The sequence below is a fragment of the Leptonotus elevatus genome, chromosome 1, assembly GCF_054856555.1.
Source record: "Leptonotus elevatus isolate MCC_2025b chromosome 1, RoL_Lele_1.0, whole genome shotgun sequence".
Lineage (NCBI taxonomy): Eukaryota > Metazoa > Chordata > Actinopteri > Syngnathiformes > Syngnathidae > Leptonotus > Leptonotus elevatus.
In genome coordinates, this window is record NC_141239.1 from 46,600,870 (window position 1) to 46,627,682 (window position 26,813).

The following is a 26,813-nucleotide window of genomic DNA, read 5'->3' on the forward strand; positions in this document are numbered from 1 at the left end:
TTTTCTTTTTTTTTTGAAGCCCCTAAACATGAAGTAACAACAGTATGTCTATGGCAGCATTTTATGTGTCGTATTAAATAGATACTTGACTCATTGAGCCATTTCCAGCTGTAAAAAGTTAATATTTTGTCCAGAATGAATGAACTACATTATTTTTTGTTTACAATTAATACTTTTCAAAACTAACTTTTCCACTTGCTGTCGACTGAAGATGATATCATCTGTGCTGAGGAAATAAAATAGGTAACGACCAATCATGGCACAGTTTGCTGACCAAACCCAAAAAAACAGGTGAGCTATGATTGGTCGTTACCTACTTCCTCAGCACTGGTGATGTCATCTTCAGTTGACAGCAAGTGGAAAATTGTGTTTTAAAGGTAGGGGCTGGGGATCCCTGGCTATCAAAACAATGTGTTCCTGTAGCTAACTGCTACCCGTTGTCAGTTTTACAATCCTCGAGATCGCAAATAATCTGTCAAGATCTCAAGCATGACCGACACAGACTCAAATAAACGTTTCTTGGGGGGGGTGGGGGGTTGAAACTCTAAATCTGATAATACACATACTATTTGGAACTACTCCAAATTTGTGTATTTTGCAGTTAATGGGGCAGATTTGGTGGAATAGCGCATTTCCATCTTATTTTATATTGTGTCATTGTATTGTCATTTGTAGACGTTGAAAAAAGTAATGAGCCTATTTGAACAAAGTCATTAGTCAAAAGTACAGAAACTGTTTTGTAGGGAAAAAAAGTAAAGGTCACCAGAAGAGTAAATACTTCAATAAAGTAAAGATGCCATCCAGGAACGTAAACCCCTGCGTTAGAGCAAAATGTTTTTTTCTTCTTCTCAGATTCTGACTGAGTCAACTCTCATCATTGAGTCTGTGGCCCCCGAGGTCACATTAATTAGGGCCCAAAGAGCTTTAAATCCACCGGTTTAGTCGATATGTTTTACAGCACACCCCAGCAGGAGCAGGAACAGGTTTGACTCCCTTTTGGTGAGTGACACATACACACAACTCCTTCAATAATCTTCCCGAGACAAAGAACAACGTAGAAATGCGTGAGTTACGCCTAGCGAGCGAACAGCCCGTGCCCATCAGCATGTCGGCGAAGAGGGCGGAGCCTGGGGGCGGGTTGGGTGTGAGGTACAGGTAACACGGCTCCGCCTGGCAGTGTTGTCGCGTCTGGACCGTCGATAGCGGCAGTTGTGTGGTAGTAGTTCGCACACAAGTTTGCTCACTGACAACAAAACCTGGACCAGGTGAGACTCTTTTTTTTTACCAATCCCTCTCTTATTATGGACATGTAGGGGTGAGGATTTAGAGTGGCAGAGGTCAAAAAGGGGGTTGATCATTGGCTTTCAAGGTTTTATGCTGTTCTACTGATAAGAATGTTCTTGAGGATTAATTACCAAAATATGCCAAATGAAAAAGATTGAACCGTTGACGAAAATCAGCGATAGGTTCAAGATGGTTTGTTTCTTTGCCGATGTGAAACTTATACGTTTCACTTTGCAATCAATATTACATCATTTTAGATAGAAAATGTACACAGTGTGTCCAATTGATTCGCAAGGTGGATTGTCGTGATAAACTGTTTCGTCTCAGATTTTACTCATCAGAATGTATTTCTTCTGCTGAAATGTGACTTTTGTCATTTCATTCTGATTTCACTTCAGTATTGATGAGAAACCGATCAAGCAAAGACTGATGATTAATTTTTTTTTGATGGTCTTAAAGTCTATCAGAACATTTGTGGCTGATGTGATCATGCAATACCAACATTGTATTTTTTTATTTTTATGATTCCTTCTATGGGTAGTGACAATCCAAACATTGTCATTGTCCTCTGAAGGCGCAGCCATAACTTCAAGGCAGCACTGGAACACAGTGGTTGAGTTCACATTGTCAAAGAATAGAGGCATTATTGTAATACAGCAGATTGAATACACTCTATAGTATGGGAACAGCAGCGGATAAATTGGCATGAATGTTTTGTAAAAACATAATAGTTGATATGTTTGAAGTGATATTCTCTTTTATTTAGGTACGGGAGCCTTCTTGAAATTGTGTTATTTCATCTTCTTTTTTTCCAGCCAAATAAAATGCAATTTTAAGGGGATTCTCATGCTCAACTATTGATTCAAAAACAATGATATTGTCCCGTCTCTAATGTGGTTGCTCGAAAATATCATTTTTAATTTGTGACATTGAAGTGGTGGGGCCCAAAAGTGATACTCATTTTCACGGGGATTCTTGCGGTGAAGTTTGTTGGCGCACTATAAAACTTAATGATAATAATGCATCCGATTTCTATAGCGCTTTTCTGGACCCTTTACAATGGATACGTTATTCATGCGCTCACACATTCACACTCAAAAACTTCACTTGAAAAGACTTATACATGTTCTCTTGTGGCCGAATGCGTGGACGCAATATTTCAGCTTGACTGACCTTATTTAGGGTTAGGGTTTGACATTTTTATCCTTTTTTTTTAATTCCATTTTTTGCATTTTTCCTTTGGCAGGGTACAATGCAAAAAATTAAATCTCGCCCAAATTGAATCTCTCCCTTAAAGACGAAACACTTTTCTTCTTTGTCTGCCAAGATAATTCTTCTTACCAGGCAATATTTGTATAAGATCATTTAACATGGCTTGAACCATGTTTTCTCTTAAAACTATTCAAATGGATACTTTAGGTATATATAGGTAAACTATAACTTTGTTTTAAGAATGTATTATTTTAACTCATTCACTGCCATTGATGACTATAGACGTCAAAAATTCATGTGAACTATTAATCATTTCATTAAAAAAAATTATGAAAACCTATGTTTTTTATTGTACATTTATAACAGATATAAAATTACCATGTGATTAATTACAATTAAACGTCCCTTATTTTTAATTAAAAAAAATTATTAGGCCCGTCAGGCGATTACATTTTTAATTGTAATTAATCACATGACTTCACTTGTTAACTCACGATTGATCGCACATTTTATATCTGTTCTAAATTTACAACAACAACAAAATCTAGGTTTTCATACTCTTGTTAGCAAAAGTGGAAAAAATGCTAAACTAATAGAATAGTTCAAATGAATTTTTGACGTCTATAGCCGTCAAAGGCAGTGAATGAGTTAATAATTACTTTTATCTTCAAATTGTATAGGTATGAGTAGCATCTAGGAAAAAAAATACAAAATAAAATATTAGCATATACAGTCTTGCTTCAATTAAGTAATACAATCCTCATTTTAAGCCCCGTTTTTTTCCTGTAAAGTCAGCTGTTAGATGTCAAACAACACATACTGTTAATTAGCTAATTACCGGTGGCTGCCTGCTCCTTTGTGAGCTAATTAAAGAGGATGAACATTTGAACATTCCTCCTTCAGTCTGGTTCAACCAGCACAGATGCCACATGCATTTGGACCACACCTTTGGCTCAGATGTGATGTCTATGACTTGCAAGGTGACGCGGGTGGGGAGTTGTGACTCTTGTTGTCGTGACCACAGAATGCAGACTGACCTGATCTTGAATTGTTTTTAAATATATATATATATATATATATATATATATATATATATATATATATATATATATATATATATATATATATATATATATATACGTATACAAGTCATCCACATCAGCTTGGCTAGTTATGAACGTGTATGCGTATATTGTACGTATTGCATTCATCATAAAGGGGTTCAAAGATTATGCTTCCAAGGGTCCGCAACTAGCAGCCCAGCTAGCATTGAGGGGCCCATCATAGGGGCCCCAATACACTCTTAAAACAGTTGGGTCAAAAGTAACCCAATTATGGATTTTTTAAAAATCGACCAATCCACTTTAACTTTCTGGGGTGTGATATACAAAATGACCCAATTTTTTGACCCAAGTAAAGGATCTGACCAATATTTATGAGTTGTTTTACACTAAAAGACCATTTTCTTGACTCAAAGTTGGGTCAAATCGACCCAAATAGAGGATCATTCCATTTTTGACACATAGTTGGGTTATTTTTGACCCAACTGTTTTTAGAGCGTACCTTGCCTGTTGCTCATGCTGTTAATTGTTTTTATTTAAAGCAATGTGGCATATGAACATCTGTGGGAGCCAAGCCCTAGTCGTTATCCGCAGCTCCGTAAATAACCTGGTGACGGCAGCATCCGCATCGCAGCTGCATGCAACTGTCAGAGCCCGTCCTTTCATCTCTTGCACGTAATGGAATCTCAGCACAATAATGCACGTCACGCCGCTCGCTTTGTGCCATGAGAGGCGAAGAGTGAAGGAGCAACCAGTTAGCCCGGATGTTAGCATGTGTTCATCGCTAAACACACGCAGAGGTTAAAAAAATACAAAGAACAGACAAAGCAGTTCATTGTTTTCATTATTTAAAGCAAAAACTGTTTGTCATCCAAAAAGGGCGTGATACATCATATCGTCACCTTACTCAAATTAAAAATTCCCAGAAAACATGCAAAACGGAACCAAATACTGATTACATTATATTTATTAATAATTTCATTTCAGGAGTAGAATCGAATGGCCTTTAAAAAGGATGTAGCTGATTTTAGTTCATTTTTTAGGCAAGAAAATTATTAAAATTAGTGATGGACAAATGAAGCTTCATGAAGCACTTGTAATATTTTTTAGATGGTTTTCTTGAATTAATGAAGCAGCGGAAATTTAATCAATTGCCTTTGCACTTGCCCTTTTCTTTAAGCCAAGAGCACCATGTAAGAGTAAAAAATATATATCACGAGTGCTTCATGAAGCTTCATTTTCCCATCACTAGTCAAAATATGTCTCAGGCCATTATTTTGACTCATTCACTGCCATTGACGGCTATAGACGTCAAAAATTCATTTAAACTATTTCTATTATTTAAAAAAAAAATCCACTTTTGCTAAGAGTATGAAAACCTAGCATTTTTTTGTGTACGTTTAGAACAGATACAAAATTAGTGATTAATCGTGATCGTGAAAATTAGGGGTGTCAGGCGATTACAATTTTTAATCTTAGTTAAGTCACGATTAATCACAAATTTCATACCTGTTCTAAATGTAAAATAAATAAATAAATCTAGCTTTTCATACTCATGTTAACAAAAGTGGAAAAAATGTTAAACTAATAAAAATAGTTCAAATTAATTTTTGACGTCTATAGCCGTCAATGGCAGTGAATGAGTTAAGAGGGTGAACCAGCTTTCCTTCTATTTCTGTACTCGCATTTTCTTTTTGTGCAGCAGCAGAAATGTCCACATGAAGAATAATGGCCACTTACTAAAGTTGGGATGCTCAAGGATTTTGCCACACAAAGAAAGACAAGAAAACCCCGTCTTGCATGTAAACACCATCAGTTCATATTCTGCTACGGAAATACATATATACCGATATCAACCTATGAATGAATTGTTTGTCAGTTTACCAGTCATTATGGCCCGTGAGATCAGAACATTGAAATCAAATCCTGCACGCATTTAAGCCAGCACATTCGTCACAGGCATTTGGCATATGGCACACCCTTCCGTCTGTGACAATCATGTCGTTCAGCCACATTCTTTTACCAGATGATGTGTGTATTAAATGTGTGTGCATGTGAAGCCAGGGTAAAGTAAAGCGTCATCCGCTCTGTCTCGTGTCGAGCATCCAAGACACTGTACTCGACAATGAGTGATTGTGTGTGTGTTAATGGAGAGTGTTTGATGAAAACAACCCATCAATGTAAATGCTAGAACGAATAACTTGGTGACAAAAGATCAGCGTGTGCTTATTTAAGTGAATCCCCAATTTACAAGTATAACTTCATCAATCTCTTAACCATATTTCATATTTAGAGTTATGCTGGGTTTTTTTCATTTAATATTTTGTCTCTAATAAAAAAAATATATTATTATTTATAATGTCGATGACATCTACAGTATGTATGAATTAACTCATTCACTGCCATTGACGGCTTTAGACGTCAAAAATTCTTTTTGACTATTTCTATTAGTTTAAAAAAATATATCCACTTTTGTTAACAAAAGTATGAAAACCTAGAATTATTTTTTTAATACAGATATAAAATGTGTGATTATTCGTGAGTTAACTATTGAAGTCATGCGATTAATTACAATTAAAAAATGTAATCTTTCTACTTTTGTTAACAAGAGTCTGAAAACCTATATTTTGTTATTGTACATTTAGAACAGATATAAAATGTGTGATTAATTGTGAGTTAACTAGTGAAGTCATGCGATTAATTATGATTTTTTTTTTTTATTTCGCCTGACGCCCCGAATTTTTAATAATCTTTAAATCGCGTCAGGCGAATAATTTTTTTAAATCATAATTAATCGCATGACTTCACTAGTTAACTCACAATTAATCACACATTTTATATCTGTTCTAAATGTACAATGACAAAATATAGGTTTTCATACTCTTGTTAACAAAAGTAGAAAAAATGTTAAACTAATAGAAATAGTTGAAATTTCTGACGTCTATAGCCGTCAATGGCAGTGAATGAGTTAATGATAAAAACATAAATGTGACTATTTAACTCTAAAAGTCCTTTTCAATCATTTAAGGGCCTGTCTGATCATTAATAACATGGCCAGGACCACTTTTGTGGTTTAGGGTTGAGTGCTTTATGAAAACAATTAAATTGACAGTCTGCAAAATGCGCAATGATGACCTTTATCAGTTTCCTTGTGCGGCGCCGGTTGTTTTTTGTATGCAAAAGAAACAAAAGACAAAACTGCAATTAAAGCTAATTGATCAGCGTGCCGATAGCTAGCCACACCCAAAAGGAAGCAGGCCAATCGGGGGCCACGCCCGGCCCACGCACTCGTCCAGGCTGCTGGCAGCAAACATGCACGCTATGCGCCCGCAGCGGCATGAGCACTAAAACATGTATGAAAATGAAAGACTGATTATTCTCATCTCTTCTCTTGTAGAATCATGTCAAACATTAAAAGTCCTCCTCCTTACACCATCCCAGGTATGTTGAGCATCAACACCATCGTTGCCGTCGTCATCGTCCTCCTTTGCGTTTCTCATCAGTGCTCCGTTTCTTTTATGCTTTAGTGGATCCTCCGGGACCGGTGAAAGTCTACAATGTCCATACTCCCTTCAACCCTGTTGGCACAGAGACTGTACCAGGTAACCACACATATGTGCTGTCAAAGCATGAAGTAATTCACGAATCACAAAAAAAGATCGCATTAATCATGTATTAACGCAAATTGATCACACTGTTAATGTTAACAACGGATGGTAAGGTTAAAGAAGCGCAGATTGTGTTTGAGCAATAAACATAACTACTTGCATTCAAGTAAAGCATTTAATAAATGTTTGCGTATCACATTTAGAATATTTATTATTATTTATTATTGAAGTCATTTTTTCCCCCCATTTTAAATTATGCAAGTGATTAACTGATTCAAAAAGCGTGTGCAGTGGGTCCATTTTTTGAAGACATTAAATGTAGAAGCTAATTAACATAACAGGTGATCTTTTTGATAAAAAGCCTTTTTAATTAAGCGATTAATCGTGATAAATAACAATTCTAAGATGTGATTAACTCATTCACTGCCATCGACGGCTATAGACGTCAAAAATTCATTTGAACTATTTCTATTAGTTTAACATTTCTTTCCACTTTTGTTAACAAGAGTATGAAATCCTAGAATTTTTTTCATTGTACATTTAGAACAGATATCAAATTTGCGATTAATCGTGAGTTAACTAGTGAAGTCATACGATGAATTACAATTAAAACATTTAATTTAATTTAATTTAATTGCCTGTCGCCCCTAATTTTTAATCATCTTTTTTAAATGAATTTATGGCAGTGAATGAGTTAACCTGATTTAAATTTTAATCACCTGACACCCCTAATTTTTAATAATCTTTTCTTTTCTTTTTATTCATTCACTGCTATTGACGGCTATAAACGTCGGAAATTGATTTGAACTATTTCTATTAGTTTAACATTTTTTTCCACTTTTGTTAACAAGAGTATGAAATACTATAATTTTTTTCATTGTACATTTACAACAGATATCAAATTTGCGATTAATCGTGAGTTAACTATTTGTTTGATTTTTTTTATTCTTTACGTTTTGAGTTAACTATTAAAGTCATGCGATTAATTACGATAAAAAAAATGTAATTGCCTGTCGCCCCTAATTTTCAATAATCTTTTTTAAAATGAATTTATGACAGTGAATGAGTTCATCTGATTTAAAAAATATAATCGTTTGACATCTTTAACATATATATATATATATATATATATATATATATATATATATATATATATATATATATATATATATATATATATATATATATATATGTGTATGCTATGCTATCATTTATTAATGATTTAACTGGTCGGTCCTCTCCATCAGTGCACACGAGTGGATCCCCTGGCATAAGCGCAGGCTTCGACGATGGCAAGAAGAAGTACACTAGCTACGACACGGCGCTGGGTTATACTTCTGGCATGACCACGTGCCCCTCCTGCCAGCAGCAAGTTATGACCAACGTCACTTACAAGGCGGGAACGTATGCCTGGCTCATGGCTCTGTTGTTCATCTGCCTCGGGTGAGCGACAGCTGCACACTCAAACACACACACACACACACACACACACACACACACACACACACACACACACACACACACACACACACACACACACACACACACACACACACACACACACACACCAATGAAACAAGATTATTTTGCACGGGCTACTTCGCATCCCAACAGACGCAAAACGCTCTTATACGTGTTCAGAATCACTCTCTATCCACGAATCAGTTGGCCATTCAGTAGTACTATTCAAATATGTATACACCTGCATAATGCCCTCGTGTATACCACAATGCATCTTAACTCATTCACTGCCAATGACGGCTATAGACGTCAAAAATTCATTTGAACTATTTCTATTAGTTTCGCAATTTTTTCCACTTTTGTTAACAAAAGTATGAAAACCTAAAAAATGTATATTGTACATTTACAACATAAGAAATTCGTGATTAATCTTGAGTGAACTAGTGAAGTCATGTAATGAACTCATTCACTGCCATTGACGGCTATAGACGTCAAAAATTCATTTGAACTATTTCTATTAGTTTCACATTAGAGTATGAAAACCAAGGAAAAAAATATTGTACATTTAGAACAGATATAACATTTGTGATTAATCGTGAGTTAACTAGTAAAGTAATGCGATTGATTACGATTAAAAATTTTAATTGCCTGACGCCCCTCATTTTTAATAATCTTTTCTTTTCTTTTTTAAATCGTGTCAAGAGATTTACATTTTTGATGGTAATTAACTGCATGACTTCAATAGTTAACTCACAATTAATCACAAATGTTATATCTGTTGTAAATGTACAATACATTTGTTTTCTAGGTTTTCATACTCTTGTTAACAAAAGTGGAAAATATGTTAAACTAATAGAAATAGTTCAAATTAATTTTTGACTTCTATAGATAGCCTTCAATGGCAGTGAATGAGTTAAAAAAAAGAAAGAAGAAAAGATTATTAAAAATTAGGGGTGTCAGACAATTAAATGTTTTAATTGTAATTAATCGCATGAGTTCAATAGTTAACTCACAATTAATTACACATTTTATATCTGTTCTAAATGTACAATATTTTTTGTTTGTTTTAGGTTTTCATACTCTTGTTAACAAAAGTGAAACTAACAGAAATAGTTCAAATGCATTTTTGACGTCTATAGCCGTCAATGGCAATGAATGAGTTAATTAAAAAGTATTGATCAACAATGGTCGCTATAGAAAATCGAATCCGCCTGGGGAGTGCACGTCATCCATCGCGTCTGCTCTCTCCGATTGGTTGTTTTTTCCCCACGGGCTCCAACCAATGCATGTGCGTGTGCGTGTTACAGGTTGGGGGTGTGCTGCTTGTGCTTTCTTCCCCTGTTCCTCAAAAAATTCAAGGATGCGCACCACACGTGCCCCCGTTGTAATAGACTTCTGCACGTGGAGAAGAGGAAATGCTGTGACTGAGGCCCGCCCCGCACACACGCGCGCACACAGAGGTGGAAAATAAGACCCCCCCCCCACCCCCCACCACCACCACCACACACACACAATTGACAACAACAAAGTCACTTATTTCTATATTCCATGTTAAAACGAAATGGGCCAATCCCATTCATCTCCTCTCATGCTCTTCTTTCTTCTGTTTACATAAACAACAACCAATAACCGTTGATTATTATATACACAGTTAAAGGCTTGTACATACGTTTAAACCTATTGAGTGTTTTAAGGGATCAACCGTGATATTGAAAAGCGGTCGTGTTTGTGCCAGTGCGCCACAATGCAATAGAGACAACTATTCAATGAGTGTATATCTCCGTTTATGAAGGAATTCATGCCAAATAAAGATGTCATGTACAGCAGCGAGTTTGAACCCACCAGCTACATGTAAAATAACTTTCCTTCTGATGAAAATGAAAGCAATAACACTTGTTTCCTTTCATGTTTTCGCACGAATCACATTGCATATATGAAAAATATGCTTATTTTCTTCGACCTTTTTGAAAAATTAAAGTTATGAAACATACTCTTAATAAATAGGAAAATAAATAAATAAATCTCTTGCATGAACCCCACAGTAAGATGTCTCTCATGTACTAATTATTTCATAACCATATTTGTCAAATAAAAAAAGCCTATACAAATGATATGCATGTGTGTCACGTTTTATTTTATTTTGTTTTTCATATTGATTTTGGCTCGACCAATGTGCATTGTTTTTTAGGTCAATGTGGATTCCAATATTAGTTAGGGGAAAAAACTGATTGCTAATTACTTGGCTGATTAAACATGTCTATAATGAATTAAGTCACTTTTTTTTGTCCTTTAAGACTTGCACTTGGGGGTAGACTCCACTTACCTCTTGGCTTCAACATAATCACGTGTGATAAATATTTTTTCTTATTAAATAAAATGAAACCAACCCGCAGACCTACACTTTTATGTGGGCACATGAAATGCCCAATTATATTATTATTGGGGCTGTCAGGCGCTTACATTTTTTAATCGTAATTAATCGCATGACTTCAATAGTTAACTCAGCATTAATTGCAAATTTTATATCTGTTCTAAATGTACAACAAAAGTGATGAATGAAAAGTTTTCATACTCTTAACATAAAAAGTGGAAACAAATATGGCTGCATCTTTTAGTTATTGATACAGTAATGTCATAATTGACAAAATTTAGTTTTAAATGAAACAGATGTTCTGTACTGTAAAAAGCGAGGTGATATTGATTTGTGTTGGTCATTTTTCCACCACTAGATGGCATAATCGCATTTGTACGACAGCTCAGTGTATTTTTTTCATATTAAGAGCTATCTAATCTTTAACATGAAGTAACTTGTGAAATTCTGCACATTTTTAAAATACAACTGGACCGCAGAAGCAAAGTCTTTTGTAGAAAATTTTATTCAACATACATTTTCCAGCAAAAAGGCAATATACAGGAATAGTTGTCGTACACTGCTGCTACACTGAGGATTTTCAATTGGGGTGGGGGGGGAAAGACGCGATTCTGTAGGTCATTTTTGTACTGCACTTTTGAGACAAGACAAAACCGATGGCGTTAGTTTGGAAAACAAATGCAAATGTAACATAAAATAATTGTCAAATCGTACATCAGGAACGCAAAGAAAAAAATAAAAGAAAAACCTACACACAAGAAATATGAACAACTGTCTCCTTCTGTACCCCACAACAAAGGCAAGTGTTTCTTTAAATTTTACATGTTCATATTTTTAAATATACAATTCTTAAATGTTGTCTTTACAGAGCCACACTAAGCACTGATAAGCATTTCATCCGTGCTTAAAAAAAAAATCATTGGGGATTTAAGTGTTTCTTACAATGCTGGTTTTTGTCCTTTACACAATCCTCAAATGTGCCAACTCTTCAAGTCGGCAGCTCCCCACCACACAAGCACAGTGCACTTCCTGCTCCCAACCACCAGAGGGACACACTTATACTCCCAGCAGATGGGAGAAAAGGTTGGATGGATAGCGAGAAACCAGAGTTGCTTTGGTGCTCCACGAGAGGAATGACTGAGGAAGCGGCCAACAAACAAGCCAAACCCAGGGACTGCGTTTCACCCCAAAAAAATCCATACTGACAACCATTTTCCAGTCCTGAGCTCTCTGCCGCCAAGTGCCAGCGTGCAAGATGAAATACAGACAACTATCTTCCTCATTTTTAACGCCATTTTATTTTTTTCTTTAAACATTTGCAGTGGATTCTTATTACTACATCATTAATACAAGTTCTGCAGAAAGACAAAAAAAAAAAAAGGAAGTCTCCCAACAAAACAGACAACTGTGCGTAAAACGTGGAAATACTTAATCTGTTGTTGCACTAAAAGGGCGAGAGCAGAAAATGTAAGAAGCACACTTGAGCTGCATGAAAAGATGGATGCCAACAGGTGCCACAACTGTTTTGTTGTGGAGAAATTCATCCTCCCTGCCAGTTAGTTCTCACAAACGTACTTTTTACTCAACACTCCTCACAGCAGCAAGTCCTCATTTAAAACCAACCCACCCAAAAAAAATAAAAATACTGAGGAAAAAAAAGTGAAGCAGAGGAGGGCAAAATGAAGTCTAGAACTTTATGTATATTTATATAGATATATACATTATAGTATAATATTGTATCCTGTCACAATTCTCCCCGTATTAAAATCCAATTTCATTTTCGCCACTTCCCGGCAACAACACAGGCAGTCAACAGTTAAGAGAAGCCAGAGAGGGAGGGGAGGGGGGGGGGGGACAACATGTAATTAAAGAGGGGAGTGGCAAAAAAAATAATAAAAAAAAATACCCTAGACAAAATAAGGAAAAAAAAACAAAACAGGAAGTTGTAGTTGCAGTTTATGTTGAGAGTTGAAGGAGAATCCATCAGCTGCAGCAAGATGGGCTGAAGACAAGAGCCAGTGCGGAGCTTGCTTGTGTCCAGGCTGAAAGTGATGAGCACGCGTACGAGCGCCCACATACACACGCGCGCACACACACTCAAGCGCACACTTCCACACGCGCGCACACGTGAGCTTGGTTACAGTCAGTTATGGTGTAAAGTAGGCAGGGAGGAAGCGGAAGGAGAAGGAGGAGGAAGGACGGGCTGCTTTAGTTGTGAATTTTGATTGCTTTCTCCAGGTAGGTATAGCGACCTCTCTTTGGAGCTTTGTTGAAATGATCCAAGCCCAGCCAGGGGCGCGGGTGCGACATGTTTCCTGCACACACGAGAGAAGAGAGACACACCTTTGTCAGTGGGGCGCCAGCAGTTTTTCATGATTCAAAGGGACTCCACCATGGTATTTTAAGCCCTTCCACTGTTAACTATAGGCATATAATGATGAAATCTTACCTTTGACACAATCGCAATGTCATTTCTTATGAAATATGAGTTATTTCGCTGGCTACGGGTGTCAAACGCTCGGTCCAGTAAAACCCCCGCCTCGCCCCTCTCGCGCAACGCCCATGAAACATACAGATAGGTTTTAAGACGATTTTTAAAATGGACTCTAAATTTCGCAGACTGTTCGATTTCTGCGTTTGGTCACGCAAGCCATCAATTCTTGAATAAACATTTGAAAATAAACGGGTCATTGCCACAAGAAATCGTGGAAGAGGGGGGCAGAGAGGTTAGAGGAAAGGAAGAGAAAAACAAAATGCACCAGAGCAGGTCACGCACCCGCACCCTGCTGCTTAAGGGGTCGAGCGCACTTTCCACTACACCAGCCCTTCATTTAAATTCATCAGCGTAAATGTTTTACTTGTAGTATACACCAGTGTCAGCCAATGGATTTGAAGACAGCCAATTGTCATTTAATTGCACTTTGGCATTGCAAATGTGAAGAATAATTGATTGCTTTGAATTCATTTGGACAGAATGTTTGATTAAAGGCTACTTTTGTCATTATCCCATGGAGGGAGGTTTATTAAAAAAAATAAAAAATAAAAAATAAAAAAAAGTGGCCGTGCGCACGCAATGACGTCAAACTGTGCCAACAGCTCGTTTTCTCAAGTAGGGAGGGGCTGGTGCTTGGAGAGCAGAATAACCTAGAATTTCTCATACAGGGGCGAATGGAGGAAAACACAACTTGTGGTCATGTTTTTGGTGAGGAATTAGCATTTTAACATGGCTAAAAAGCTCCAAAAAGTAGATTTTTCATGTTGCAGTCCCTTTAAACAAAATAGCATTAAAATGTGTTTCTGTGAGGGAAACGCCCCAACATGAGTCAATACCTGGCTGTGGTTCAAAGTCCTTCAGGTTGACCTCGTACTCGTCTTCAGTGATGTACTGATGTCGGCCCATCATCACAATAGCAAACTTGAACTGCAGCATGGAGAATGGAAGGAACATGTCACGTATAACTAGCAGAAAATATTTGGCATGCCATTTGAGTAGCTCAAAGGGAGATGGTCGTACCTTCTCAAATTCTTTCTCTTGGATGTCCAACATGGTCTGGATCCTCCTCATCACCTCCCGAAAAGACTCACCCTGTCGCGAGGGCAGACGCATGAAACGAAAATGGACGATGGCGCACACACACACACAACCAAAACACCAGACAGCAACCAACCTGTTTGATTTTGAGCAAGAAGGGGATCCCAAACGTGCCGAAGACTTCCTTGTGGAAATGAGCCACGGGGATGAGCAGTTCGCTGTCCTTGTCCAGATCTACCTGATCCACAGGAATCTCCTGGATGGCCAAAAGCAATCCATGGAGTGCGTTAGACGTGGGCATTTGTGGTGCACAAAAACAAACGGACTCCACATACACACCTCTATTCTGAAGGTGCGACTGGCAGCCGGAGATAAACATTCTAGAAGCTCGTCGTCCTGGTGCACCACGATGATTTTATAGCTTACTATCTCTAACAGCCTGCAGGGAGGACGAAGGGAGGGTGGATTAATGCGCATCACAGCAAACGGGGTCCGAGCACAGGAAAACGGCACACACACACACACACACGCACACACACACACACACACACACACACACACACACACACACACACACACACACACACACACACACACACACACACACACACACACACACACACACACACACACACACACACACACACACACACACACACACACACACGCACACACACGCACACGCTTGTACACTCGTGACGGGGTGAGTGGACATACCTGAGCTTCTCAGAGCCTTTTTCCGACAGCTCCACTGCCTTTTTACATTCATCCAACAGGTCGCGCACACAGCCGTGTTTGTCAGGGTAGAGGGTGATCTCCTGCGGAGAGCAAGGCTGTACGCTTCACATCATGCATCGGCCGGCGTGTTCATGTGTGCGCGTGCGTGCGTGCGTGCTTGCTTACCTCCTCTCTGAACTGGCTGTTGAGCCATATGGATTTAAAGCTCCTCCTGTTTTCAAAGTCGGTGATCTTCATTTTCAACTGCATGTGTGGGAGGGGGACATTCATTTCATGAATATTATGTAAGACAAGTGGGGTGTGTGTGTGCGTGCGAACTGATTGCACCTTTCAATGGAAAATGTGCACTTTTCTGGGCCAAAAGCTCATGTGAGGCTTTGTCACCATCTCGTGGCCCTTATAAGTAATTACTGTATGCAACAATGGACCCATTACTCGTGACCCCATTTTTGTGCAATCACATCACATCAGGTCTATTTGAAGGACTCCCAGAAAAAAGTGCCCACGCCGGTTAAAAATGGAATTTGCACGTCTATTTTTAGATATGATGTACAGTGGAATCTCATCGCCTCGTTTTCGATTTGAGGACTTTGACTTTGATGTTTTGTGCAGGCACGGCGGGTAACTGATCTTCAACCCCCTCTATGCCGAGCAAAGAAAGTGTTGAAAGGTAGCTCATTTTATGGACATATCTTTATAACAAAGCTGCATCCAATTTGTACGATGCCAAAGAGGATGAGGATACTAATCTGGTCTGCAAGCATTCAAATTGAGCAAGACCCCCAAACGCACTAAATTGTCACCTGCTGATAGTAGAGTTTCTTGGGCTGCCGAGGCTTAAAGAATTGCAGCAGGTCCCGCAGCGTTCCCTCATAGTTGTGTTTGAGCGGATTCCCTGGACCGTCCCTGTACCTGGCCACCACACCACCAGGCAGGGGGGGAGGATGGAGAAAAGGGCGAGGCAGAGGGCGGCGGCGATGGAGGAAAGTGCAGAAAGAGGTGGGAGGAAGAGGGGAGACAACAAAATAAGGTGGGGGGGGACAGGTTATGCAACATTTCGATGTCATGTCATCAAAGTCAACCGTGTCAATGACAGCACATGCAAGGCCGCTTATTATTATGATGCGCATGCGTGCACGTGTGTGCGTGTGTGTGCGAGAGACGAGCCTCCTACCCCTGTGACTTAAAGAACTGCAGCAGCATGGGATCAGTGTTCAACCTCTGGGCCACCGTCTTTGCCACCTGACACACAAAAACATCACATGCGAATTACTGCTAGCAGGTAGCACACCATCATCACTTTGTTAAACAAAGCGTTTGTTTATATTCCACTTCCACAACAGCAATGACAGGCCCACTGTCTGAATTCTGCCTCGCCGCACCACAACAATTGATTTGAAGTCACTCAAAATAACCAGCTGTTGTCTCCCTCCCTCCCACTTTCTCAGCAGTGCTCTACCTGGAAATAGTTCATGCGGTTGGAGAGCGTGACCGCAAAGCCCGGGTCATTGTGGATGGTCTTGTCACAAAAGATGACATCTACTCGGTAGTAGAGGTCCCGGAAATATTCCTTGGCCGTCGGGAGCTCGCTGCTGTCGTTCTCTGGGTCGTCCCTGCGTAAGTGAAGGAAAATGGACGCGTCAAGAACGTGTGGCTTTCTTTATCTGGTTCACAACGTAGCATTTTACAACGCTGCTTACTTCTGGAAGACAATGATGTCCCCATCCATGAGTTCATCCAGGGCCTTGTCCAGAGAGACGTCGTAGTCCTGAATTCGCTCCGTTAGATTGGGCTTAACTTCCTGTAAAGAACAAGGCATTGTGGGACATGTAGTGCTTTGGAAGACGTGCTGCTTGCTGTGTTACATTTGTGAGAAAACAATGTGCTAAATGTCAGAGACCGCTGGTACAAAACGGAGCAAAGTGAGAAAGAGGATGGACTGTGCCGACAAGTGCGTGCTACGGAAATACATCACCTCATAGAGGATAAGACTAGTTTCCTGCTGGAAGCCTGCTCGCTCGCACATGACTGGTAGCAGGTCTCCTGGAGAGCAGAAATACATAACACACTTTTAGATGCAGCATGCAGAGTTTTCCAAATGAGGCTGCTACTTACTTATTTTGCAGGATATAGGCGTGTAGATATGTCCACAATAATTTAAGCTTCGTGTTTTAGGGTCATACATCTTCAAGAACAACATGACATCACCTGAAAGGACGAGACAGACGAGAGGTTCATAAAACAATGCTGAGTGACGATATTGTCTTTCATCATGGAGGTCAAGCGAGTTCAACACAGAACAATCCATATTGTCTAAATTCAGCTTATGCCAAACTTCAGGCTCAGGACCCAAGACAGGAACCTCATACTTCTGGTCATTAAAAGATAGATCCAAATTGAATGCGAACACATTAAAAGTGAAAACGTGAGACCGAAACTTACGATCTTTGTCAAACTTGGGTAGCGTGGCCCCACTGGCTGCCAGTTCGGGATCCACCGTCTCCAGAAAAATTGTCCACGGGTTCTCATTGTCACTCAAGCCAATCATCTGAAAGAAAATGCCAAGTAAATGACAAGCCGCAATCAACGATACAGAAAAGCAGACCCTCCCAATCACTCACCGATTTGTTGCAGTCTGCCTCGTAGTCGAGCATAGCGGGCCGCTTCGTTCCGTTGCTGCGGGCTTGCATGGGCCACAACCTCATCTGCTCCTGTGGGAAACCCTGCAAGCACATCAGTTTACATTCATAGTGCAATTGGAAAACGTGACGTAAGTGCAGGTGTAATGCAAACGGATTAGACTGTTGACTAAACAGCGGCATCTTTGTGTGTGTGCAGCCATCTGATAGCAGCATGTCTTCTTTTCACTGTGTGAACGGGCACAATTTGTTTGAGTCGTGCACTCCATAAAAGACGATTTATCTTGCTTGCTGGTGTAATGTATAATAGATAAAGGTCCATTTTATGTCTGAGAGCACTCTCTCATTTTCCCAGTACACCAAAACAATGTTGAGATTCATTACAGACAGGAGTGAGCTCACATGCTTCATAGTGATGCATATTGGTATGCCTGCATTTCTGCAGTGCAACACGAAATAGAGTGATAAAAATTGCAGCTTGGCCTCCTGGTCTGAGAGTATTCCTCACCATGGTCTGGGAGAGGTTCTGGACAAACTCTTGCAGCGTGGAGCTCTTCAGGACTTTGAAGACTGTGTACTTCACCTTCTCCTCATCATACATGTCATTCCCCTGATGACCACAGAACTGGTCCTCTGTCACCATCTGTACACGTGGGGGAAAGCTACAGGATGAATACAATGTACACAGATTACAAAGCGTTCACAGACCGACAAAAGTCAGTAGATGAACTAAGTGTGGTTCATGCGCTTCCTTGGGCCATTACCAATGGACTGCATAGCACTTGGCATACATATAAAACCTGCCGCTTTTAACAAGAATCCAGATTGAAAACAACTAAGTGCCAAACTTTCACAAAGGTTTAAGGTCAAATACACACATCTGCACAGTATTCTCTTGACTTGCTGTCAACTTGTGAAATGAAGCACACTATAACTTCATAAATGAATAATTGACTGCTTAACATTTCATCCAAATATGTTATTGATCTTAAAATCACTGGATGGGGAACAACAAACCACAATGGTGAAGTAGTAATACTGTACTTTTACTACACTTTCTGGGGATATAAGAATTTGGAATGTAAAAAATGGTTGTGTAAAAAGCAGCTTTTAATTCTGCTAACAGTTCTATTAAAGTGATGATGATGATCAGAGGGCAATGCTTTCCTTTCCTTTCTTAAGTTTCTGTAGCATGAATGATGACAAACAGAGCGGTTGACTGTCCACAGCAGACGGCTCGCTTACACAGTCTGACAAGACCCTTTTGAACATCAAAAGTTCTAAGTTGAACTGACAGCTAATACAGTCACCATGTCAGCGACACTCATTCTGACCTGTTAACACTTTTGAGAGCAACATTCACTTTAACTCCAGCACGTCAGACTTGTCTTCTATAATGTAAAACTAGTATAAGCTATAAATGCTCAAAGCTGAGTTATTTCATACAACTATACAAATTCGTCTGAAAATGGCGACATTGAGACCCTCACAATTATATTGCCACCTGAACACCTGACTTAGGCTGCGTTCACACTGCAGCTCAATTCCGATTTTTTCACACCCGACCTGGGCCTCTTTCGTATGTGGATATAAATCGGATATGTGTGTGATGAGTCTGCACTGTGAACGCTCATCTTCACGCATCCGATTCATATTTTAGAAAAAAGCTTGATATGCGCTCTGCGCGGGCGGGAGAGAGTGCTTGGAAGGGAGATTACTGACACGTCTGAATATACAAAGCTGTTTTGAGTAACATAACTTTTTATTTTGTCTTTAATTGAATCACGCTTGAAACGTGAAGCATAAAGTTGACATTTGTGGCGACAGTAGAAATTCAGTCTCCCCTCATTTCCCCAAAATATTTCTACCTCTTCCAACCTCGCTACTCGGGCGTTATGAGATGGAAAAAAACGAGTTTGACGGGTTTCTGCTCTGATTGTAAACACTGACGCTCGAGGAAGCAGAGGACAGCAGCCAAACATGAGCGAGCGTGAAAAAAGTCCACCAATCGGGAGGGGGCGTTCGCACAGCTTAATTTGCATAATTTGTGAAAGCAAGACACATGAATCCAACTCCTAACACGTCCGCGAATAGAGTACCAGCCCACCAACCAGTAGCACGCGTTGGCACAGCTAAATTTGCATATGGCACTGATCAGAGGCGTCCACTAGGTTTCATGGAAGGGGCGAGGGGGGGGTTGTTTGCCCTCCCCTGCCCTAAGAGATGCACAGATATAAAAGGAATACAATACTGTGTAAAATTTAAAGTCATCATTACACTTGAAGTGTTATTTCCGTCAGTATTTTAATATGGTACACAAACACATGAAGCATTTTTATAAAAGTAACCAAAAATATATATATGTACACATTGTCTACAGTGTACGAAAAACTGTATGCAAAAAAAGGTAACTGTGTTGTCATAAAGTGAGTCTATCATTTTCAATTAAGATACATTAAATATTAACTGATCAACAGAAAGGCCAATGACATGAATTTGGCTCAAAGCACAGTAACCGTTTGCTCCCAAATACTTCTGAAGTCACATGTTACATTTCGGTGCATATGTGACTAGAAGGAAAATATTACTCAATGACTTCTAAATTAAATATGAAAGATAGATTAAAGTGTGAATATTTTTCATTTTGGGTTAAAAACTATGCTTTTCACCATGCCTATCTATGATTGAGATCTTTCAAAGTTTTTAACCCCAAATTATTTTTCTTACACTAAGTTTTATTTACTAATTTTAGTTATCTCGAAAATGTAAACGTTTATTTCCGTACTTTGTATGTGTCTTTTAGTTCTTTTGAGTTTTGTTTTGCTTTAAAATATTGTACTTTTATTCATATAAAGCAGACCAAGTTTCCTTGTGTATGACGTGCTATAACTCCGCCTTAAATTTGTGTATAAATATCTCCACTTTCTGCTCATTATGCTCTGGTTAAATTAGTCTAAAATGATGCACCTTGACTGACATGTTTCATATTCATAATATTAAATCCATATTGAATTCTATATGATTTTTAGACTCTCACTGTCTACACTCACAGCTCCACACTTGCTCTCTCTACTCATCATGCTGTTTCCTACAATTCAACATGGGTGGAGGATTAGTATTGCCAATTAAATTAGTATCATCATCCACGGACAACCAGGAACTGTTATTAGATAATATAGCTTGGGACTTTCTGCTGTTAGCTGGACCGCGGCCACAGCTAACTAATTGTTACTAGCAGCAGACAGTGATCATTACTAATAAGGACGTTTTCGACATGATTAAGTGGAATGGATTGGATAATGACACACGAGAAGCGTGGACAACCTTACACTTGGAAGTAAAGGGAAATCAACAGAACATGATGAGTGTTCATTAAGGGAAGCTCTGGCTCTCGTTTGAATCTGTGTGTGCGTGTGTATGTGGAGGGGCGAAGGTCGGTAAGCAGGCCGGGAGACGTGACGCATGGCCTTCCCTCACGCTGGCCTCCTGTGCTATTTGCACCCGGCCGGGCCGCAGCGAGCGAGCAGCTCTAACCAGTTGAACGTCTCCGCGCCTGCGCCGACCTATATTCTTGTTCTTCACCTCACCTTACGGGCGTTCGATTTGGAATGTGATTAATGATCCGTGAGTCGATGGGGGCACACCTCGGAGGACTTGTCGGCATTAATTGATTGGTCAAAACAAAATGACATATCCACTCTCCCAGGTTTAAAGGGAGAAGCGCGGTCATGCGCTCCTGGCTTTAACAGTAGAAGCTCGGTCACGTGGTCTCGGCCTTAATGGGTTAATAAAATACTTAAGTATCGGATCGGGACTCGGAATTGGCCGATCTCAAAATGAGGTGACCGACTCGGGGCCCAAATAAGTGTGATCGGGAAAACCCTAATTTTAGTGATTAACACAAAGATCAAAATATCAAGTTGCCCCGTGATTTTCTCTTCCTGTAAAATGTCAAACTTTCGTATGTTAGGCGCCATGTTTCTAGGGCATTTAGCAAACAATGCCAAAGAATTTAAACACTGGGAATCGTTTTTCCAACAAGAACCGGTTTTCAATTCCCATCCCTATTCAACAAGCAAAAAACCCAGCAAGCGTTGTAATCCCGCGAGATCTCGTTGTACGAGATCTTGTCCCATGCCGAATTGTTAATGGGTTTTTTTGGTGCAATTTTTGTAAGATACTTTTATTTTCTCTGCTTCGCTTCTGAATGTTGTGAACTGTTTGCTGATGCTTGTAGGTGTTGTGTTTTTTCTTGTGTAAAGCACATTGAGTTGCCTTGTGTATGAAATTTACTATAGAAATAATATTGCCTTGCCTTAAATGCTTTGTTTTTATGTTTCTTAGGGGTGTGCAAACTCCAACATATTGAAACTAGTGAAATCCTTAAAAAGTTTGAGAAAAATGTCCCTAAACAAAAGGTCTCAGGTGACTACTACTACACGTACATAAAACACCTGATCATTTGTTTGCGCTTTTCACACAGCTTAAAGGCAACATGTTCAAAGTAGTGATGCGCCGAATATTTGGCATTCGGCCGAAATAAAATTAAAGCCGAAAGAATATGGCCGAAATAGGTTGTGGTGACGCAAGCAAAAAAAACGCTGCAAGGAAGCAAGCGTCTGTTTGAATAAAACAGCGAACCCGGGGGCTGAGTGTCCGCCTCTCCTCTTGCTGGCTTTTCACTGTGAGTTTGCACCAGCTGGTTGCAGCAGCTCCTGGGGTCATTGCGCACACCGGAGGAGAGGGGCGGCGCTTGGTGTACAACATTTAAGCGGGTTGAACAAAGACAGAACTGCCGTGTACTGCAGTACAGGTGAGCCACTCTCATGCAGCGCCTTCCCCCCCCTTTTTTTAAGAGCCTCTCGAACGCTTCCACCGGCCGTGCTAAATACTTTAGCTAATGCTAGCAATATTGCTATCAGTTTTAAACGCGGAAATACTTACCGCTATCTCCGGGTGGCGACAGACCTGTACAGTACGCTGTGTGTGACTTTGCAGTCCGTTCCTGAAGTCGATTAGCTGGTGCAAACAAATGTATTTATATATTTTTAAACGTTGGTGAATATGTGAATGTGCCGATTTTAAGTGCGCTGCCCGGCGCTTGCCTCCGTGAACTACATTGACTATAAAGTGCAATCGCACCACCAGGAAATACTCAACCCTCGTTTGATGTTTAATGTACCATTAGCCAACATGTCTGCGGTGTGGGCATATTTAAATTTATATTGTGCTTTGTTAAAATGCCAGTGCTAAAAATACATATTTTAATAATAATATTATAATTTTTTATTAAATATAATAAATGCAACGAAAGTTAAAAATAATTTTTCGGTTTTCGGCCAAACATTTTCATTTCGGTGCATCCCTAGTTCAAAGCAAACAACTCATTCAAATCCACCCTATAAACCAGCCCTTTTGTAATGATGGCATGACCTTGAGCTCGCCATCCGAAACCAAAACAAGCAAGCATGTGCACGAACCACTATTAATAACAACAATGCTAACTATTAGCTAACTAGCATCAATAGGTGCCTTTCAGGTAAAATGGTGTCAACACATCCTATAGCACAATTTAGTTTCTAATTCAAAGTGAACGATAAGCAGCTCAAATGAGAAAGACATGTTGACAGTTGAGGCCAAACAAACATGAGCCATTAAAAGGTGACTGGTGACAGATGACATGTCTATAATACAACCATGTGAAGACTTCTCTTGCTTTCCCACCTGAACTTGCATGTAGAGGTGAGCCTCTTGACGCTCCTTCCTCTTCTGTGCCTCGACCCTCTTTTCCTCCTGCAGTCGCTCCACCAGCTGCTGGGGTATGTCCACATCAGTCATCGGTAGAAGCACCTCACCTAGGACAAACGGAAAAAGGGTGTGTTGGCTAAACCCATTACTTTCTCTTTTTCTTATGCATCCGTCCAAGGGGCATGGGAAATGGCTGAACTCCATAAATTCTGTGTTACATACTCAGCTTGGACTCCCGTATGTAGACCAACATGTATGCGTTGGTGCAGTGGCGAACAGAGAGGTCATCGTCGTGTCCACCATAGTTGTGCTCAATGGCCTCTTCCTTGGTGCAGCGTGACACCACATCATCATCAAACTTGCACCACTGCAGCAGAGCAAAGAACAGCCAGGGAGGGTGGGTAGGAAGAAGAGAGCACAGAGCATTTAAGGCACCCATTTTACATATGTTAAGTGACTACCAGATGTTTTCAAAATTTGTTACAAATCATGCTGTGGCTGATGTTCTGTCAGTGATATTCTGCTGGTGACAAAGCATAAGAATTTGCAAGCAAAGTTGCTTTTATTGAGGAGTAGTTTCAATTATGGGCATCTCAAGCAACTATCTCATTTATAAAAAAATATATATTTTTCCAAGTTTCTCATCAATCAGCAACAAAACGGCCGTCTCCTCTATTAACAGATTGAGGACCTTCCGTCAATGTTGACAGAATGCCAAACTCTGTTTAACTGCATCTCAAATAGTGGAAATTCATCATCAAACAATACAGCAGATACATTAGCCACTAACAATTCACACACAAATACAAAAATCACAGAATTTTCGGTGAAATGTAAATAATAAAAATGTCCTCACTATTGGTTCCTTGACACTGACTTTGCCGTCTCCTTTGGGGTTAAGATAGACGACATAGTGACCGCCATGGTTGTCCCCACTGTGCACGAGCACGGCGTGGAGGATGTAGTTGGCCGGGTCCTTGGAGTCTGGCTTCTGAAGAAACTCATCAAGAGGTAATTGATCTGGAAACTCAAATCTATGGAAGACAAAAGTATACTGACACGTTAGGAATATTACCAGAAGAAAAACAGAACACCACAGAAAGGAAAAGCAGAGCTTAAAAGATCAACAAAGTAATAAACAAGAGTCTACTATCAAGACAACAAAGGCAGGCTTGACGAAAGTTAAACTGTGCCTCAAAGGCTTTGCATTCTTGATTATGTCAACACTGTGAAGAAGAGATGGGCAACTTTGATGATTGCCTGGGCCAAATACAGGGCTCTAGATGATCTTTTTGAACTGGTTGCACCCAATTTATTATTTTTTATTATTAAAGTGTGCAATTCTCGTATCGATTCAATTTGCGGCCAAATCGATGTTTCAATATCAATTTTTTATGGAAATATTCAACAAAACGTCTTACTTAGGGTTTGGGTTTGCACTTTAAGCATGGAACTAAGTTATATTAATGGAAATTAAGCCTTAATATTTTATTTAAATAAGCCTGAAGTATCAGATAAATACATACATTTTCATACAAATTTTATAGTGCAAATGCACAAGTTCGCTGATGAGTATTTTCTAACTTTGAGTACAAAAAACAAAATCACCCCCCCCCCCCCCCCCCACCGTAGATTCGTATCGAGATTAATCTGTACCGAATCAAATCGTGACACTGATCGAGATACGGATCAAATCACCTGGTACTATGCAATTTACACCCCCCCTACTTGTTATTGTCAAGAATATTGAACATTGAAATAACATAAAATGAACAATAAATAACATGTTGAGAGAGAACAAATTTGTATAACAGATTCTGGTCCGAAACATTTGGAACAGATGTATAGATTGTCAGTAAAGCATGGTTTATGCTTGACGTGTCCGCGAGCTTCGCATGGCTCCACGTGGTAAAATGCAAAAGCTGCCTCCACGCGGCATCCGCTTTTCCTACATTTTCTGCACCGCACACTTACGAGAATGTGTAAACTACGCGGATGGTCTGCGCGGAAAAACATGGTGGACAAGCAAACACCATTTTGGGGGTGGTTGATGTGATGTTTTCGACATCTATTGTGATGGTGAAGTGTGTATCATATGCCGCAGAGACTCTTCACTGCCGCCTATAGTCTGGGAGAATATCGACCACAGCGGGGGCAAGCCGTGTGGAGGTTGAGGGCAGCAAAACGTGTGCTTGCCAGACTCCGTATGTCTCATTTTCATACGGAGCGCTCACGCGTCAAGCATAATCCAACCTTAAAATATTCCTTCCCCACCCCTTTAAAAGCCGTTTGCACGGATACATGGGTGCCCAAATTGGACCAAGTCTAGAGCCCTGAAATAAATTTAATCCATAGACCCTGCTCTATGGTTTCAAGGTAATCACAAGAATGACTCATGGCTCACAAGCTGGGAAAAAGCAAAATAAAAAAAAACTGCCAAAAAAACAAAACAAAACAAATGTATGCTTAGCTAGTGTCACAGTGGATTGTTACAATAATCATTAGGGCAGCATCTTGCTCCACAATGAAGTGAAGTGATGCTGCTGCTACTACTACAAATGTGCTGATCTGCATTAAATAAAATGAAAATGTGTCACTGTTATCTAGTGGCTCACGTGAGCTGTGTAACGTATTGTAATGTACACAAAGAATATGTCAAGTACAAAAAAGCAAACAAAAAAAACCATAATAAAATGGTGTGAGATAAACAGGTAAACATGTCTCTTCTAAATGTTGTACCTGTCATTAATCTTGATGTTTTGGTCAGTCTGCGGATCATACATGAACCTCATCAGCTGCAGGTGAAGGATTGGTGGGAAAGTGAGAAACTTCACTCCTTTTTCAGCTTCCTACAGACCAAACAAGCAAGCACCTGGTAAGGACCTCACATTCTGAATTTTGACTTGAATGCTCACATGACAGATTGTAGGATGCCCTTATTAGGCCAGAGCAGCTATTCCCAACCACTGTGCAGCAGCCGAGTGTGCTGTGAGAGATCATCGGGTGTGCCACAGGAAATTATCCAATTTCACTTAATACGTCCGAAAATTGTATTAACCACAAGTAATTCATCTTTGTTATCCTATCTATGGCATTTAAATATAGTGACTGGCAGAACTATGAAATGTTCATCCACTAAATGGCAGAAGGTACATACAA

General features: G+C 39.6%; 2 protein-coding genes across 5 annotated transcripts in view; one reads left to right on the forward strand and one right to left on the reverse strand.

The window, feature by feature from the left end:
• Positions 1–1,142: 1,142 nt before the first annotated feature.
• On the forward strand, positions 1,143–10,737 carry litafd (LITAF domain containing). Its single transcript, XM_086058233.1, has 5 exons — positions 1,143–1,265; positions 6,955–6,998; positions 7,085–7,159; positions 8,413–8,608; positions 9,934–10,737. Exons 2-5 carry the CDS (start codon positions 6,959–6,961, stop codon positions 10,052–10,054), a joined length of 432 nt encoding a protein of 143 aa, XP_085914359.1. The 5' UTR covers positions 1,143–1,265; positions 6,955–6,958; the 3' UTR covers positions 10,055–10,737.
• A 1,539-nt stretch (positions 10,738–12,276) lies between these two features.
• Positions 12,277–26,813, reverse strand: part of usp7 (ubiquitin specific peptidase 7 (herpes virus-associated)) — a 32,339-nt gene continuing 17,802 nt past the window's right edge. For 3 of the 4 annotated variants that reach the window (XM_086058446.1, XM_086058618.1, XM_086058533.1), the window contains exons 12-31: positions 26,394–26,503; positions 24,511–24,688; positions 23,877–24,021; positions 23,631–23,761; positions 18,415–18,549; positions 17,889–17,990; positions 17,710–17,815; positions 17,383–17,475; positions 17,243–17,310; positions 16,968–17,068; positions 16,727–16,880; positions 16,442–16,509; positions 16,071–16,179; positions 15,433–15,510; positions 15,247–15,347; positions 14,869–14,968; positions 14,666–14,785; positions 14,512–14,583; positions 14,328–14,418; positions 12,277–13,312 (exon numbers count right to left, since the gene is read on the reverse strand). In XM_086058446.1, coding sequence (XP_085914572.1) covers positions 13,206–13,312; positions 14,328–14,418; positions 14,512–14,583; positions 14,666–14,785; positions 14,869–14,968; positions 15,247–15,347; positions 15,433–15,510; positions 16,071–16,179; positions 16,442–16,509; positions 16,727–16,880; positions 16,968–17,068; positions 17,243–17,310; positions 17,383–17,475; positions 17,710–17,815; positions 17,889–17,990; positions 18,415–18,549; positions 23,631–23,761; positions 23,877–24,021; positions 24,511–24,688; positions 26,394–26,503 — 2,169 coding nt within the window. In that variant the 3' untranslated portion in view covers positions 12,277–13,205. The remainder of the gene's footprint in view (positions 13,313–14,327; positions 14,419–14,511; positions 14,584–14,665; positions 14,786–14,868; positions 14,969–15,246; positions 15,348–15,432; positions 15,511–16,070; positions 16,180–16,441; positions 16,510–16,726; positions 16,881–16,967; positions 17,069–17,242; positions 17,311–17,382; positions 17,476–17,709; positions 17,816–17,888; positions 17,991–18,414; positions 18,550–23,630; positions 23,762–23,876; positions 24,022–24,510; positions 24,689–26,393; positions 26,504–26,813) is intronic. The other variant, XM_086058363.1, reaches the window with a different exon arrangement.